Source organism: Delphinus delphis, chromosome 20, assembly GCF_949987515.2.
Source record: "Delphinus delphis chromosome 20, mDelDel1.2, whole genome shotgun sequence".
Classification (NCBI taxonomy): domain Eukaryota; kingdom Metazoa; phylum Chordata; class Mammalia; order Artiodactyla; family Delphinidae; genus Delphinus; species Delphinus delphis.
The window spans coordinates 52,244,196-52,263,262 of record NC_082702.1 but is presented as its reverse complement, the minus strand read 5'-3'; the positions used below and the strand labels follow the sequence as shown (position 1 = coordinate 52,263,262).

Below are 19,067 nucleotides of genomic sequence, written 5' to 3'. Positions count from 1 at the left end.
CCCTGCCCACCTTACTGAGAATGCATATTATTTTTCCGGTTGAACTCGCTGAAAAACAACCCTGGCCACCTTTCCAGGGAGGTTTGTGCTTGTGGTGGGCTGAATGATGGCTTCCCGAGATGTCCACATCCCAATCCCTGGAAACTCTGAATACTTTACAGGGCAGTAGAGACTTTATAGACGTGATTGGGTTAAGGATCTTGAAGTGGGTGATTATCCTGGATTATCTGAGTGAGCCTAGAGTAATTACAAAAACTTTTATAAGAGGGAGACAGGGGACTTCCCTGGTGGTCCAGTGGGTAAGACTCCACGTATGCGTGCCACAACTAAGAGTTTGCATGCTGCAACTAAGAGTCCACATGCCGCAACTAAGAAGTCTGCATGCTGCAACGAAGATCCTGTGTGCCACAACTAAGACCCTGAGCAGCCTAAATAAATAAATATTTTCAAAAAAGAGAGAGAGAGAGAGAGAGACAGGAGAGTCAGACTCAGAGAAAGGGATGTAATGATAGAAGAAGAGAGACAGAGAGAGAAAGAGAGAGACCACAAGATGCTATGCTGCTGGCTTTGAAGATGAAGATGGGGCCACAAGCCAAGGGATGCAAGTGACTTCTAGAAGCTAGGAAAAGCAAGGAAACGGATTCTCTCCCTGGAGCCTCCAGAAGGAATACACCCCTGCCGACACCTTGATTTTAGCCCAGGGAAATACATTTTAGACATCCGACTTCCAGAACTGTAAGAGAATTAAATGTGTGTTGCTTTAAGCTACTCCATTGGTGGTCATTTGTTATGGCAGCTATGGCAAATCACACGGTGCTCTTACCGTCTCTGATTGTGAAGCTGTGGAGCAAGGCCAGGCCATCGAACCAGTGGTTGTATCTGGTCTCGCCCACTGTGTGCATCCCAGGCCCATTGCGGAGCAGGGTCCCCTGCAGCCATGCTGGAATCCTGCCTGGTGAGAGAAAGAACATTTAGTTTCCAGTTCTGCACCTAAACCAAAAAGCTAAAAGAAGTGGCCATACAGCCCCTGTACCACTTGCTGCATCTGTTCATTTCCAGAAAGAATATGTCTGGCATTGTGCTAGCGCTGAGGATACCAAGATGAACAGGCATCATCCCTGTCTCCAAGTTGCTCCCCATCCATTAAAAGACAAAAACAAAGGAAAACACTCAAAATACACTGTGCTAAAGGCAAGGCAACAGACTCAGCAAGGGTGCTGCGTGGAACAGAACTCCACCCTGAAACTGGGTGATAGCAGGAGGGTGAGGAATGTTTCCTGAGGAGGCGACCTGGTTGAGTTTTGAGGGGGAGTAGGTGTTTGCCTTGCAAAGGCCTGAGGAGAGAACATTCTAGAGCTGTGCTGTCCAATGTGGTAGCCACCACCCCCGAGTGGCAACTGGGAACTGGAAACGTGGCTAGTCCCAACTGAGATGTGCAGTAAATGTGAAACGCACACCACGTTGCAAAGACTTAGAATGAAAAAGAAATGTAAAACATCTCATTAGCAGTTTAAAAATATTAATTACATGTTGGTCTGATAACATTCTGGATATGTGGTATTAAATAAAATATACTATTAAAATTAATTTCATCTGTTTCTTTGTATTTCTTTGAATGCGGCTATTAGAAGATTTTAAATTACACATGAGCAGGCGTTATATTGCCATTGGACAGCATTGCAGGTGCTGTTGGGGTCCCGCCCCTGTCCCCTTGGCGTTCACCTCTCCCTGAAGGCTGCTTTCTGCAAATACCTACAGCTCTCCACCTGAGGGCTTTGTTCTCACTGTGGAGCAGCTCTGCCCACACGTGGATGAGCTGGAAGCTCACCGGAGAGTTAATGCCCATGAAAGCTGCTCTCACCCAAAGATGGATGGGGTGCTATGGGTCAAAGGCCACCACTTCCTTGCCCTCGGCTGACACAATGCAAGGCATATTTTATGCTTTGTCCAGAGGATTCGGCTCCAATGATTCCTGGTGGTCAATGGCTTGACAATGTCTTCTTCATTGGCTTCCCTCCCAGTGTTCCTTAGGAAACACATCCCAAATAAACGACTTACACCTGAATTCTTATCTCTGGAGAAACCCGAACCCAGAGATCAAAGACCAATTCAAAGATCAGGAGATGTGCAAGTTGCTTAGTAAGAGCTGGCCTGTAACTTTCAAGCGAGGACATCATAAATATTGCGGCTGGAGAGTTAAGTAAGGCCAAGCGACCAAGGTCAACAAGACCACACCAAGCTTTGACTTGGTGCTCAGAAGAATGGGACACCTTTGATGGTTATAACAGGGAAAATAGGATCAGATTTTTTTTGCAATTTTAAAAATTGAGATAAAATTCACATAACATACAATCCACCATTTCAAAGCGTACAGTTCAGGATTATTATTCTTTAATGAACATTTACAGTGTTGTGCAACTATCACCACTAACTCCAGAACATTTCCATCACCCCGAAAAGAAGCCCTGTTCCCATTAGCAGTCAATCCCCATCCCTCACTCAGCCCCTAGCAACCACTAATCCACGGTCTGTCTCTAAGGATCTGCTTCTTCTCATACTAACGGAATGTGATCAGATTTGGGGGTTTCAAAAGTTATTTCTGGCTATGGTGTGGAGTGTGGACGGGAGGAGCCAGAGGGAGGTGGGAAGGCCAGAGAGAGGAACAGGGTAGCAGCAGTGGGGATGGAGAGAAACCAATGGAACAAAGGGACTTAGAGTTTGACTAAATGTATGGGGAAGGGGAGGGAAACACTCAAAAAATGCAGCCGAGTCTCTTGCCTTGGGTGGGATTATTCACAGAGACCCAGGACATAAAAGGAGCAGGTTGAGGCAGAGCAGGGAGAGATGAATCGGAGCATATATTAAAGCCCCAGACATAATAAGAAGACCATTTATTGAGCACTATGTGTTTTAATAGATTAAATCATTTAGTCATTGCGGAAATCTCATGTGGTAGGTACATGTTGCCTTTATTAGACGTGAGAGGAAACTGAGTCAGAAAATGCTTAAGTAACTCGCCAAAGAAGCCTCAGAGCCAAGAATGCGCAGCTGGACGTGAAGCCAGAGCCTTGGCCTGGCCCCCCGGGGCAGACGTGTCCACACAGGCACAGTGTTTAGTGAGTTGTCTGCCAGCGGACGCTGACCAGCTGATTAGACGTGACCCAGGGCTGGAGGCCTGCCCTAAGCTGGAGCCCATCCTCTGCTGGCCGCCGGGACTCAGGCAAGTTGCTGCTTCTCCCCAGCCCTCGGCTTCACACCTGCCCAGTAGGGAGGCCTGATTTACAGCAGTGGTCCCCCATTTGGAATCACCCAGAGGGCTGTAAAAACACAGGTTTCTGGGCGCCAACCCCCGGAGTATCTGATTCAGAGGGTCTGAAGTGAGGCCAGCAATCTGTGATTCTAACAAGAGCCCAGGGGATGCTGATGCTGCAGGTCTGGGGTCCATCCTCTGAGAACAGCTGATCTAGATCTAGAGGTTCATTCAGCTTCTCAGGTCCTAGGATTCTTGTTTTCTAAAATTTCCAAGCATTTCCATGCAGTCACTAAACATGAGCTGTAAAGGGGTATAATGGCAAAATGTCCGTGGTACCCCAGAGAATAAAAGGATAGGCATCAAGGATCCCTTTTTTAAAAATAGCAAGTTAACAGTAAGTGTATATTTGTTTTTTGAAAAAGTATTTATATGTAAAATCTATTAATAGATCTTTGTACTCTCTATATTTATGTATCTTTTAAAAACTTAAATAGGCTCAAATATTAATAGTGCTTAAGAGATGGAAATACAGCTGAGTTTTATTTCCCTCTGTGGTCTCATTTGCACTTCCAAGTTTTATGCGTAATATAGACACGCATATAGATTTCACATTACCTCTGTAATCAGAAAAAATATACGTAAAACCTTTTTTTTTTCTTTCAAAAGCCACCCAAGGCAATTCCTCAGCTGAGAAGCTCCAATCTGACTTGCCTCACAAAGGGCACTGTTGTCCTGTCCTTGTGAAAACTGTGCATCTATCCAAAACGGTGGTGTGGCTGAGCCAACTCCCTCTCTGTTTCAGCACCACTCCTGGGACGGGAGAGTTCAGATCCACTTACTGCCCTGCAGAGTCTAAACAAAATGGTCCCACGAAAGTGGCCACTAAGAAGAGGTGGAGAAAACCCATGAAACGTAGATTCCTGAGGAGGCTCCCACCCTGGCCTCTGCAGGTACTCGCATCCTGAAATCGCACCTTCTAGGAAATCACATCGGGCTCCGCGATGCCCCCCAGCGCGCATGTGCAGCAGTGGGCGCTCCCACGCGATTCTCTTATTACTTTGAAATTAACTTAGGACGCGCACATTTTTACAAATATATCACGCACTGGGGATGGAGCACAATTTGCAGAAGAATCCCATTGTCTGTATGCCAATTGCAGCAGTCCCGGGACTTTTCTCCTGGAAATAGTGAGAACGACTCTCTCTCCTTGAAAACTGTTATAATGCATAAAAGCACAACTAGTTCTTCACAGAGAATATATCTAGATTATGGATCATCTTCCCTCTATATACCGCTTTCCAGATTTTTCAAAAATAATTTATAATAAACATTACTTTTATAAGCAGAAAAAAGTGTACATCTAAACATATAAGTACCCATCGCTTATAGAAAACGCTCACCTGTCACTCTGGCCCTCAGAGGCTCCAGTTGTTCCTTCTTATTTCTGCCAAATATTATATCCATCGTGCAGGGCGATGAGCAACAGTGGTATTAACAGTGAACAGACGCTCCTCTGTGTTCAAGGCGACAGCTCCTGGCCCCTCCTTGCCTTCCCGTCCTGCTCTCCTGCAGCTTCCTTTACATCTCCTTCCCTTCTGATGCCACTCGTTTCTCCCTTTGCTTTCCGCTCTCCACTCTCCGCTCTCCGCTCTCCGAGGGCCTGGGATCTCTTCGTGCACATGGTGGCGGGAAGCTGCACTGGCGTTATTTATGTTTGGTCAACGGTCAATTCCCCAGCCATGTGTCCCAGTTAATCTTTAATTCTCTGATTGTGTCCTCAACTCTCCCTTTCCACTTCCACTTTTGGTTGAATCAAGAAAAGCGAGTTTCTTGCTGTGTTTAAGCTGACAGGATCTGGGGGTTGGGGTGGCGGGGGAGGGATAAATTGGAAGATTGGGATTGACGCATACACACTACTATATATAAAATAGATAACTAATAAGGACCTGCTGTATAGCACATGGAACTCTACTCAGTACTCTGTAATGGCCTATATGGGAAAAGAATCTAAAAAAGAGTGGATATAAGTATATGTGTAACCGATTCACTTTGCTGTACACCTGAAACTAACACAACATGGTAAATCAACTCTGCTCCAATAAAAATTAAAAAAAAACAGCAGGTGGGATCATTTAGCAGTGCGTTCTGCTTAGGACACCTGGATTAGGGCAGCCCAGAGTGCATCAGTCACGTGAATCCCTACTGCGCAGCATGGGAACTCAGTTTGCCAGAGAGGGAAAGTATTGTTTTGTTTTGTTTTGTTTTGTTGTGAATAAAGGTCCCTGAGCTTCCTCACCACGCTCCCCAGCACTCAGAAAGAAAAAAATCATATGTAAAGAGCAACTTAATTATACTTCATTTTTTGGAGAAGTAAACATAAAATGTTTCATGTACCCATTTAAACAATAAATTCAGGGAACCAAAAACTCTACTCAGGAACTACAAGGAATAGTAAAAAACAAACTTCAGCTCCAACTTTCTGGCCCATCAAGAGGGAGATAGTATGCCTGTATTTGATTTTAAGGTTCCCCTACATTCATGAATCTCGAGGTGATGCCATTGCCTAAAATCCATATTCAACTTGCTATGAATGTTGGGTGATGAGTTACTGGCCTCACCTTCGCTCATGCTGCTTTAAGAAAGAACCAGCTGTTCCCTCTCTGGGTGGAGTGAGAAAAGCTGGCCTTTATGCAGCCAGCTAGGTCTAGTAGTATCAGGGCTGGGCCCAGACTGTTCCAGGATCGCAGAGCTCAGTCCTGAGAGCAGCGTGGCCTGGCTTTGCTCCACCCTGGCTGCACATTCCAATCACCTGGAGGGAGCTTTAGCAATGCCCGTGCTGGGCCCCACTCCAGACCCACCCATTCAGAGTCTCTGAAGGTGCAGCCCAGCCCTCAGTAGTCTTAAAACTTCTCCAGAGTATTCTACTTTACACAGCAGGCCCTGGTTAAGAAGCCCTGGTCCAGGGGAAGATGCTACGTGTTTGCGTTAATACCAGATTCACGTTCCTCCCTTTTCTGTGTCTGGGGTATGTTACTTACCCTCTTTGAGCCTCCATTTCCTTATCTGTAAAACAGAGGTATAGCAATATTAAAATCTCAAGGTTATTCAAATCTCAAGGGTCTAGCAAAAGCCCTCGTCCCCACACAGTTAATGTCGGCCTTTCTTCCCTGCTGTCTCTGAAGGCACTTCCCTTTGATCCACGTTTTCCATTCAGTCCCACAATTGCTTTGCCAGTTTATTCTGCTGTCTGGTGTAAACACGTGTAACCATGTCAGGGTTATTTATTCCTAGGTTGTGAACGCTGAGTCCTTGTGAGGATTAAAGGAGAATGTCTGGCATACCTTGAGTGCTTGGGAAAAAATTACTCTACCAAGGGCGGCATCTCTGGTGCAGAAGAAAAGAGCTCAGGGCTTATGGGCATCAGAAGGCCTGGGCTGGAATCTCAGCCCCTAGGATCTAAAACTGTGATTTGTCACATGACTCCTCTGAACCTCACTTTATTCTGCAAAACAGGTTGGCGATGCCCTGTCACAGGGTTTGTTGAGAGGATTAGACTGAAGTTGTATAAGTGAAAACATGACTGTATTCTCCTTTCTTGTCCATTTTGTGTATTCAGAAGAGAAATGGTCCCCATCCATCAAGGATATTCTCTGAGTCAAGTACTTGGTGAAGCCCTCTACATGTACTGGCTTGCTCTGGCCTTATATAATTCTATGAGATGCGTGTTCTTAGCAGTGTTTTGGGGATGAGAAAACTCAGGGAAGACAACCAGGTTGCCTTAGATCACACAGCTGCTAAGAGATCGAATTAGGAAGCAAAGCCAGGAAGTCTGACTTCGAAATATATACTCTGACAATTCCACACAGCTCCAGCGCATGAGGGATGTTTGCTAGGTTTCTACCGAGTGAAGTGAAGGGTGGAGGACGAAGAAGGCCAGTCTTGGGTTGATATGATTGCCTTGTTATGGAATATTGAGCAAGCTCCCTTCATTCAGGTCCCAGCTGCTCCTCAGGGACAATGTTATGGTGAAACAAAGGACTTTTTCACGATGGTGATAATAACTTGATCATAACAATAGAGATCTATATATTTTCTAGGGCTGCCATAACAAAGTAGCACAGAAAGTCATTTTCCCAGTTCCAGAGGCTGGGAAGTCCATAATACAGGTGTCGGCAGGGTTGGTTTCTTCTAAGACGTCTCCTTAACTTGTAGACGGTCTTCTCACTGTGTCCTTACATGGTCCTCCCTCTGGATATGTACATCCCTGGTGTCTCTGTGTGTCCACTTTTCCTCTTATAAGGATACCAGTCAGTTTGGATGAGGGCCCACCCTAATGGCCTCATTTTAACTTAATCACCTCTTTAAAGGCTCCACCTCCAATACTGTCACATTCTCAGGTACGGCAGTTAGGACTTTAACATATGAATTTGGGGGTGAACACAGTTCAGCCCATAACAATATCATGACAGCACGATGAGTTAATGCAAGATACTTTGGCTGAAAGTAACAGAATATCTGCCGACACACCAAAGATGTGCATTTATCTCAGACATCAAGTCACCTAGGGCTCCTGGCGGGCTCAGAAGCTCATTTGGGTCATCTCACGAGGCTCCCACCTCCCACACTGTCATCCTCAGAGGGTTGGTTTCTCATTCTTGGGCTTGTTCACTTTTGCTTATGAATGATTGCCTTCCCTCCAGGAATCATGTCCTTGCACAATAACTACAAAAGTAAAGAGATAAGATGGGGACGAAGCAGGCATTTTCTTTTTCCAGCTTTCTCTCTTTTTGTGCTAGAGACAACTCTTTCCCATGATCCCCTGAGCAGATTTTTCTCTTAGTCTCATTGGCTGAACTGTGTCATGTGACCCCACCCCCAGGCCAATCCCTGGCAAGCAGGAACAGGAGTGCCCTGATTTCCTTAAACCCGTCGTGAGTCACCCCTGCGGAACACGCTGCTACCTGAGTCATGTCAAGATATCATTAGCAAGGAAAAACGAGGGAATGGCTGGGGATAGGCAACTTACAGTGTCGTCTGCAGGCAGTACAACGTTCATGCATCCTCACATTCATTCATGCAACATATATTTCCTCAGCACCTACTATGTGCTGGAAATACAGCTGTGAGCAAAACAGGAAAGCAATCCTGTGCCTTCTCAGAAATTATACCAACTACATGCCAAATTCTGAGGATATCGTAGTGATTAATGAGAGTCAGTCCCTGCCTTCTCGGGCTCTCATGATGTTCTTTCTGTTTGGGGGGTGAGTCTGCATATCCCCCAAAATATGCATTTCCCAAGGCAGTTAGAGGCAGTGCAGGGGTTCACAGGACTGCCTTCATGTCAAACCTCCATCCTCCCTCTTTATAAACAAAAATAACAAGCAGCAGCTGTTCTTTCCCAGGAAGCTCTGGCATCGCTCTGGAACCATGAAAGCCTGACCCCTGCTTTCCATGTCTTTGCTAATATGGGAAGAGTGGGACAAGGGACTTGTCGCCAGTAGGAGCTGTCTCCTGGCCTGTCCTCCACCCTCTGATAAACACCATTCACTGGATGCTTGACACATGCCAAGTAGCATGCTAAGTGTCTTATTAGCTGTCTTTTAGTTCATCTCTGTGAGGGAGTCATTAGCAATCTTATTTTTACAGCCTCAGATACGTGGAGGAATTTGATCAAAGTCAACAGCTAGTCAGCGCATGTTCTCCCCCACTAGCCAGTAATGCTGCCCACATTTTGAAGCTGATAGTTGAGAACAGAGGAGATATGGGAGCAAAAGTAGGTGTTCCACAATTTCTAAAATGCATGTGCTGCCTTAAAATGGGACGAGAACTGGCCAGTGCATAAGAAAACAGGGCAATGATAGTGTGAAGGGAAGTAGCTCTTCATACACAAGAGTTTGGGTCATTTTTTGCTGTGTAACACACCACTCTAGGACTTAGTGTCTTCAACATACAGATGGCCAAAAAGCACATGAAAAGATGTTTAACATCACTAATTATTAGAGAAATGCAAATCAAAACTACAATGAGGTATCACCTCACACCAGTCAGAATGGCCATCATCGAAAAGTCTACAATCAATAAATGCTGGAGGGGGTGTGGAGAAAGAGGAACCCTCCTACACTGCTGGTGGGAATGTAAATTGGTGCAGCCACTATGGAGAACAGTATGGAGGTTCCTTAAAAAACTAAAAATAGAGCTACCATATGATCCAGCAATCCCACTCCTGGGCATATATCTGGAGAAAACCATCATTCAAAAAGATGCATGCACCCCAATGTTCATTGCAGCACTGTTCACATAGCCAAGACATGGAAGCAACCTAAATATCCATCAACAGAGGAGTGGATAAAGAAGATGTGATACATATATACAATGGAATATTACTCAGCCATAAAAAAGAATGAAATAATGCCATTTGCAGCAACATGGATGGACCCAGAGATTATCACACTAAGTGAAGTAAGTCAGACAAGACAAATATCATACAATATCACTTATATGTGGAATCTAAAAAAATGATACAAATGAACTTATTTACAGAACAGAAATAGACTCACAGACTTAGAAAACAAAGTTATGGTTACCAAAGGGGAAAGATGGGAGGGAGGGATAAATTAGGGATTTGGGATTAACATATATACACTACTATATATAAAATAGATAATCAACAAGGACCTACTGTATAGCACAGGAAACTCTATTCAATATTCTGTAACAACCTATATGGGAAAAGAATCTGAAAAAGAATGGATATATGTATATGTGTAATTGAACCAGTTTGCTGTATGCCTGTAGCTAGCACAACATTGTGAAACAACTATACCCCAATATAAAATAAAAATTAAATTAAAAAAAACACTATTAAACGGAAAAAAAAAGACTTAGTGGCTTCAAACAACAAGCATTTGATCACGTCTGTGGGCTCTGTGGGCTCAGCTCTGTGGGTTGACAGTGTTCTGTGGGCCAGTTCTTCTGCTTTCACAGTGTGGGTTCCTGGTGTGGCTGTGAGTCAGCTGGCAGTTGACCGGGACACTAGGAGGGCTGGGCTTGGGCCTCTCTGCCTCCCCATGTGGTTTCAGGGCCTTCCTTGACCCTATTCCTGAGATCTCTCTAACAGGATAGCCAGACTTCTTCCGTGGCAGCAAAAGCCCCCAAAAGTGAATATTTCAAGAGAGAGGAAGCAGAAGCTGCCAGTCTCCTTTAAGGCTGAACCTAGGACTGGCATAGTTTCATTTCCCCTGACTGGTTAGCATGAATCACGGGGCAAGGAGGGGCCACACCAGGGTGTGAATATGGGCCTGGGCTGTGTGGTCCCTTGGGGCCACCTCTGGAGACTCGCAACCTCAACAGACCCGTTTCCATTAGAGCCTCAGCTCTTCCACCTGCTAAGCTGAGTGCTGAGCTATTGGCTTAAATCTCAGAACCTCAGTCTCCTGATCTCTAAAATAGGAATTATAATATCTGCCTCACAGGTGGCTGCAAAGTTTAAATTAAACATTGTAAGCTCTAATCGTGTATGTCATGGTGCTTAGAATATAGTAGGAGCTCATAGCGTGCTCCTTTCCTATCGTTTCTTGGAAAAGAGAGAAAACTTGGAAAGGTCAGCCAGTATGAGAAGCAGAAACATTAATTTTTTGGAGCAGCTACAATGTATACAACTCTGGTCTGTCCCTGGAGGGAAAGTAGACCCTCATGACCCAGTACAGGATTTTAAGTTTCTTCTAGTTTGGCTGTGAAGACACGTACACAGTAAGTAATAGCTAGTTCCCTATTATACCTGCTCTAGAAGAGGCACAGATAAGTATCGTGGGAGTTCTGAGGAGGGAAATCTTGCTCAGGCTGGGGAGGGTTAAGAAAGAAGGCTTCCTGGAGGACGAGGTGCACAGCTGAGCCCTTGAGGGTGGGAAGCAGTTGGATGGGCAAAGAGGAGGCAGGTGGGAGGACCAGAGTGGGCAATGGCGTGGAGCTGGACAATTCTAGCAGGCGGACAGGGAGGAAGCAGAGCTGGCGCTGCCAGGGACTTAGTGAGAGATGATGACAATTATAGGTGCCATTTATTGAGAGCTTCCTAGGTGCTGGGCTTTCCTTCTAAGCCTTCTGTACACATGATCATGTACTCCTCACAATCACCCTAAGTACAGGTGTTTAGCCCCATTTTACAGACAAGGAGAGTGAGGCACAGAGGAGCTAAGTAACTTGCCCGACACCACAGAGCTAGGCTTCGAGCCCAGGCAGCCTAGCTCCAGAGCTGTACTCGCAACCACTGTTCATTTCCACTACCTCCGGGATGGAGGTAGTGGAAGTGAACAGTGCACAGTCCGATCCCCGTTTAGGGATTGGATTGTGCCAGATTGTAAGAATCTGGGCTGTACGCGGTAGGCAATGGTGTCCTAAGTCAAGAGGCCAGGTCCAGGAAGGCATTTCTGCGGGAATTTTTCTGTGCTGTCCAACACAGTAGCTGCTAGTAGCATGTGGCTATTTAAACTTAAATGTAAATTAATTGCAATGAAATTAAATTCCTTATCCACACTAGTCACATTTCAAGGGCTCTGTAGACACATGTGGCTGGTGGCTGCCATCTTGGCCAGTGCAAATCATCGTGGAAAGTTCTATTGACAGTGCTGAGTTAGCAGGAGAGCTGCCAAGACGGCATTTGTATGTGACTCAGGTGGACAGAAGCAGTTATGACTGCACAACAAGCCAGTTTAGAGAGTACAATTGTCAGAGAAGCCCATGGTTGTCAATGGTAAAAATGTGAATAGCTCACACATTCATTCATTCAGCTGTTCCACAAATACGGAGGGCCACACATCCGGGGTGGGGTTGCAGTGGCACAGAAGAGGTGACAAAGAGGCATGAGTGAGAAATCCTCCAGGGTAGGGAGAGGGGTTTTCCAGAAGGCTTCCTGAAAGGGGCAATGCCAACCCAAGAGCTGAAGGATGGCGGGGAGTTGGCCACGAGGAGAAGCTGGGAGGAGCAATCCAAAAGGGCCACAGCTTGTGCGAAGACTCAGAGGCATCCCACAGCGTGGCCACACCACCTCATTCCAGATTTTTGAAGGGGTGGGTGTGCACGAGAGGGGAGCAGGGGCCAGGGGAAATGGCAGGCAGGAGAGAGAGGGGTGGGGGAAGAGGAAAATCGTTCAGACTTGAGGCACTGGAGGCTGGGTTGCTGAGAGGGAAGCAGGAAGAAGGCTGGGGTTCCAGGAGGCGTTAACTGGCAGGGCCCTTCTCTGAGTTGGGTTGAGTAACCCCTGGGCTTCCTCCCAAGTCACACACGTTTGCACAAGTTGGCTATGTTGCTTCCAGCAGTGATCCAGAGACTGTGGAAGAGGACTCCCTTCCAGAGGGTGGAAGGCATGGTACAGAACCACACACAGTCTGCCCTCTGGAGGATGAGACGCTCTCAGCGTGAGCAGGAAGGCTTGGCCTCCTCCCCTGGGGAGGGAGAAGGATGGGGGTTCCCAGATGTGTGCCCCTGCTCTGTAGTTTGTGTATCTTCTTATCGTGACACAGACCCGGCAGACACTATTACTATCCCCTCTTTATGGAGGAAGCAACTGAAGCTTTGGAGGTGGTACCCCGGACCAGAAATCACAAAACACGTGGCAGGGGTGGGAGATTGAACATGGAATCCTCTTACCTTGTAATTTGGGGAAGGATGCAGGAAGAGGAGGCTACCTTCCCCAAGGCCACTTTTTCCATGGAATGTGCTGCGTCCATAAAGCAGCCTCGAGATGAAGATGTAAAGCTGAATTCAAAAGGAAAAGTTTTTTGTGTGCTATAAAAACAACAGGCTTATTTTGCAATTCTGTATCTTCTACTAACAGAGTTGTAGCCTAAAGTGAGTTAATATTTCCCTTTTGGAGATAATGTTATCATATCTAAATTACTTTGCAGTTTTCCCATTAAGTTAGCTTTTAAATGGTGCCTCTAATCAGCCGGTGTGATAAGTTGAGCAGGATAATGTGGAAATCTCAGATAGCAGCGTTCAAGGTAACGGGAATAGCGCCAGCAAAGGTGGCAGCTGCCTCCCCAAGGGACAAGCGTTGGTGGCGAGCTCCAGAACACAGGATGTAGGGAGTGGTGGGAGAGCCTCCCCAAGACTCCCGGAGTGAACACTTCACCACTAAACAAAGACCATAAATTATGCCATTAACATTTAAGAGGATTCGTAATTTCCTCCAAGTTCTACTAAACAGCAGAGACTGGTGTCGTATAGGGTATTTCAGACAGAAAAATGGGAAATCATAGCTCCTGACCTCAATGAGCTCAGAGTCTAACAAGGGAGAAAGGAATGCAAATAATAATAATCATCATGCAGAGGTGCTGTGTATTATCATTTATCTAATACGAATTTGCCACACTTGGGAGAATTGACAGGACTGAAATACAGTGGATGCCACTGGTAGGAAAAGAAGCACCTTCTAACGCCTGAGCTGGAACCGTTCAATTTGCCACCATGTACTTCAGGGCCCAGTCAGTGAAGCTGGACAAAAATTCAATTTAAATAATAACCACTGAGTTATAGTCTGGACGATGTCCTGACATTTCTACCTCCTAAATAATCTTTCACACTGCACCTCTCACCTCCAGTCCCCCAGCTGCTATCCTCACTATTTTTGACCTCTTAGGAGCAGCCTCCTCGTGGGCCCCAGTCCCACCCCTTCCAATCTACCTTCCCTGCTGCCGCCAGGTGATCTGGCTGAAATTCAAAGCTGACCACATCATTCTCCTATTTAAAATCTGGAGATTAGCACAGTGCCCGGCACATAGTAGGTCTCAAGAGATACTGAATGAATGAATGGCACATGGCCTCATTGGGCTACATCGTCATTGTATTAGTTTGCTAGGGCTGCCATGACAAAGTGCCACAAACTTGGCGGCTTAAACGACAGAAATTTATTCTCTCATGGTTTTAGAGGCCAGGCGTCTGAAGCCAAGGTGACAGCAGAGCCATGATCCTTCTGAAGTCTTGAGGGCAGACTCCCCCAGCTTCCGGTACTGCTAACAATCTGTGATGTCCCTTAACTTGCAGCTACATCAATTCAACCTCTGCCTTGGTTGTCATATGGCCTTCTTGCCTCTGTTTCTGTGTGTCGCTCTGTTCAGATCTCCCTCTTCTTATGAGGACACCAGTCATTGTCGTAGGGCTCCCCTTAGCCAGCATGACCTCTTCTTAACTTGACCACATCTTCAAAGGCCTTGTTTCCAAATAAGGTCACATTCACAGGTACCAAGGGTTAGAATTTCAATTTCAATCCTTTTGGAAGTTACAACTGAACCCACAATAGTCATTAAGCAAAACAACTCAAAAGTGGAAACTACAAATGCTGTAAGTGGATTTATTTTTACATCTAAGTTCTTGTAGTTTCTCTCTTGTTCTCTTTTATATATACATATATATATATATATTTTTTTTTCTTCTTCTGTTTTTCAAGGCTGAAAACTTAAGCAATGCTAAAGTGGAAGTAGATTAAACTGTTACAAGGGCATGGATTAAGCGGCAATTAACTCGTGCAGAGGCTGAGAAGGCTTCAGAGAAACGGTTTATAGTTGAGTTATTCTTGAAAAAGGGTGTAAGTGTGCAAGCGTATGAGAGAAGACATTCTCAGTGGAGAAACAGCATGTGCAAACGTGTGGAGGTGTGGCCTGCCGTGGCAGACCACCCAGGGGGGATAATGTAGGGTTTTGTGGTTTATGTTGGTCCTGGGGTACTGACACGCAATAGGGACTTAACATTCTGGGGCCTCTCCCTGAGAACCCCTTTCTACCAGCTCTTCCCCCACCCCTAACTCCACCTCACCCCTCTCTTCCTGACTAGTCCTTTAAGATCCAGGTTACCAGGCACCCTACAGAAGCAAACAACAAGGCATACATGAGCAAACTTGGAAGCCTCACCTACATACATGTTTAAAAAACCAAGAGAACACAACCCACCATTCCAATGACTCAGGTCATTATCAGTTGCTCAGAGCTGGTCCCCAAGTATAGAACTGAAACCACGAGAAGAGTGTGCAGGTCACGACTCAGCTGTGTGAGCGTGTTTCCCAGAATTTGATCTGGCAGCCTGAGCCTTCAAGTGGGATCAGCAAAATGAACAACAGAGAGATTGTTAATTTGGTTTAAACAGCGTTGAGTCCATAGCAAGAATCACAAAGATGTTCATGCCCTGTGGGCAGGCATCCCAGTCCCAAGGATAGACTTGTCTGAGCTTGGCTCTCCCAGAAGCAGACCCAAAGACAAGCATTCCAGTGCAAATGGTTTATTTGGGTGGTGAACCCAGGAGTGGAGCAGTGAAACAGGGAGGGTAGACATTAACAGTACATTATCAAGGTCATTACCATCTCAGGAAACTGAGGCTCAGTCTGGTGGGAGACCCTGCAGATGGTGTGAACATGCCTTAGAGTAATCTTTAGAGAGCTGGGGGATTGACTGACCCAGCAACTTTGGTCAATAGGGTGAGAGTTTCTTCCGAGAGGCTCAAACTTCCAGGCATTTCCATTCTGTTCCTTGTGTGCAGAGGGAGGCAAAGAGCCATGGGTGCATTTAGAAGACTTACATGGTAAGTGTAGGGTAAGGCGGGGCATTGACAGTGTCTGCTATAACCCTCAAGAGATAACTCAGCCCAGCCTAAAGGGTAAGTGCAAGAAGATGTTCATAGAAGTGTTGACTAGGATAGCAAAAGTGAACAGATCACAGACAGGTGATGAAAACCACATAGAACATCTAGCAAAATGGGAGTGGTGTAATCAATGTCCATTCATTGAAAGGAGACCCAGCCACCACCATGCGGATTTCAACGCCCTTTAGCAACATGGAAAAGGCTTACTATCTAATGCTAAGTGGGAAATGCAGGATGTAATATGAGCTAGTTTTACGTACACTACGATTGTGCCTGGGCAAACATCTGTCTTCAAGAAAAGAAGCATTTGAAGAAACCACAAAGAAACGAGAATGTATTAGGGTGATGGGACCACGCAAATTCTTTTGTCATATTGTCTTTTTGATTGAATGGAAGGCAAATTTCAATATGACTAACGAAAACACCAGTTCATATAGAATTGCACCCCCTCCCAAATAAGCTGCTTGCACTTAAATTCTTGTCTAGGCTTCTGAGGGGACCGAAACTAAAATGGGTCTATTCCCAGGACTGGGATGTCTGGGCCACAGGGCGTGAATAGCTTTATGGCTCTTTTTATGAACTCAGTGCCCTATTTAAACCAAACTTGCTCTCTTTCTGCTTTCTTTGGCTGATCCTGCAATGCAGGATTTGGAGGCTCAGGCAGCTGGATCGGATCCTTGGAATCAGGCTCACATGGGTCCAGCCATGTCCTGCTTCCTTTCTTCACATACACAGAGGTTAAGGCACATTGGGAGCTGACACCACCAAGATGAATTCTGTGCCCAGGAGTCTGCAATTTATCAGAATATAAAGAATGTGGAAATGGAATTCAGCCTGCACATTTGCGTTCCTTATCGAATGTCTCCAAGCATGTTCCACGAGGGACATAAATTAAGCCTTTATTCAGGAGACACATTATCTCTGCGTGTGGCCTTCCACATAGTTCTCTAATGAAAGTCATTAGATGCTTGGCCCCTGGAGATAAGAGACCAGTTCTGCCCAGCCTGTGTTCCAGCCTGTGAGTCAGCGATGACATCAAATTCTACCCAGGGCTCTGCCTGGAAACCCTGGTACCCAGGGTTCTTGGAAGGGCTTCTGGGAAAGGGAGGGGGGGTCAAGTGTCAGCCCCAGGGACCTGGGAAATGGGGCCAGGCTGGCAAATGCTCATTGAGTCCTACTGTGTGCCAGCCAAGGGATAGACAGAGGTTAAGAGACATTATTACTTCCCCCCAAGAAATTCACAGAATAAAATAATCCAGATGTCCATCAACAGAAAAAAGAATAAGCAAAATGTGGTCTATCTGTACAATGGGATATTATTCCTCAATAAAAGGAATGAAGTACGGATACATGCTCCAATATGGATGAAACCTGAAAAAATATGCTAGGCACAAAGGTACACATATTGCATGATTCCGTTTGTATGAAATGTTCAGAACAGTTAAGTCCATAGCGATAGAAAGTCGCAGTTGCCAGGGGCTGGGGGAGAGAGGGGTGGAAGCAAAAAACAAAATAATGGTAACTCAGGTCAGAGCAAGCTAAAAGCTTAAAAAGAGACATTAGACAGCTGTGTTCTCTAAAGCCTTTGGCCACCCTGACACAAGAAACGGTTTATCTGACACCTTTTTTGAATGTTCCACAGTCCCACCACATTGTATGGCTCCCTTCTCCAATCTCAAATTATTGATTTCTTAGGAAGACCATCTCTTGTTATAATGGTACAAACCAGGCCCTTGGTGTCATCCCTATCACAACCCAAATGGCCTAATAGGTATTTTTCTAAAGAAAAAGTTCCCAAGAGGAACTCTGGCATTAGTAGTGAAAACAATTTTTCCCACCACTAAAGTATCATAGTAATTTTGGCAAATTTAATTAATCTTGAAAGTTATTATGAACAACAAACATTACTCAGGAAGGCAAACAAAGAGCTAAGGTGGGGCTATATTACTTCTGAAAAACCCTGAATTGGTACAGCCACTATGGAGAACAGCACGGAGGTTCCTTAAAAAACTACAAATAGAACTACCATATGACCCAGCAATCCTACTACTGGGCATATACCCTGAGAAAACCATAATTCAAAAAGAGTCATGTACCAAAATGTTCATTGCAGCTCTATTTACAATAGCCAGGAGATGGAAGCAACCTAAGTGTCCATCATCGGATGAATGGATAAAGAAGATGTGGCACATATATACAATGGAATATTACTCAGCCATAAAAAGAAACGAAATAGAGTTATTTGTAGTGAGGTGGATGGACCTAGAGTCTGTCATACAGAGTGAAGTAAGTCAGAAAGAGAAAGACAGGGGCTTCCCTGGTGGTGCAGTGGTTGAGAGTCCGCCTGCCGATGCAGGGGACCCGGGTTCGTGCCCTGGTCTGGGAAGATCCCACATGCCGCGAAGCGGCTGGGCCCGTGGGCCATGGCCGCTGAGCCTGCGCGTCCGGAGCCTGTGCTCCGCAATGGGAGAGGCCACAGCAGTGAGAGGCCCGCATACCGCAAAAAAAAAAAAAAAAAAAAAAAAAAAGAAAGAGAAAGACAAATACCGTATACTAACACATATATATGGAATCTAAGAAAAAAAATGTCATGAAGAACCTAGGGGTAAGATGGGAATAAGACACAAACCTACTAGAGAATGGACTTGAGGATATGGGGAGGGGGAAGGGTAAGCTGTGACAAAGTGAGAGAGTGGCATGGACATATATACACTACCAAACATAAAATAGATAGCTAGTGGGAAGCAGAGGCATAGCACAGGGAGATCAGCTCGGTGCTTTGTGACCACCTAGAGGGGTAGGATAGGGAGGGTGGGAGGGAGACGCAAGAGGGAGGAGATATGGGGAAATATGTATATGTATAACTGATTCACTTTGTTATAAAGCAGAAACTAACACACCATTGTAAAGCAATTATACTCCAATAAAGATGTTAAAAAAAAAACCTTCATTGAACATTTATTCTATAAACTTTTATGGAGTGCCAAAAAAAAAAAGGAATGAAGCATTAATACCTGCTGCAAGATGGATGAACTTTGAAGACACTATGCTAAAGTGAAAAAAGCCAGTCACAAAAGGCCACAGAGGATTATATGAAATTTCCAGAATAAGCAAATCCCTAGAGACAGAAAGTAGATTGGTGGCTGTCAGAGCTGGGGGAGGGAGGAACGGGGTGTGAAGGCTATCAGAA

The 19,067-nt window shown here is 45.4% G+C and overlaps 1 protein-coding gene across 1 annotated transcript in view; it reads right to left on the bottom strand.

Annotated features, from left to right (window-relative positions):
• Positions 1-5,162, bottom strand: part of BCO1 (beta-carotene oxygenase 1) — a 37,304-nt gene extending 32,142 nt beyond the window's left edge. The window contains 2 exon segments of the mRNA XM_059999637.1: positions 824-952; positions 4,654-5,162. Coding sequence (XP_059855620.1) covers positions 824-952; positions 4,654-4,717 — 193 coding nt within the window. The 5' untranslated portion in view covers positions 4,718-5,162.
• Positions 5,163-19,067: the final 13,905 nt, after the last annotated feature.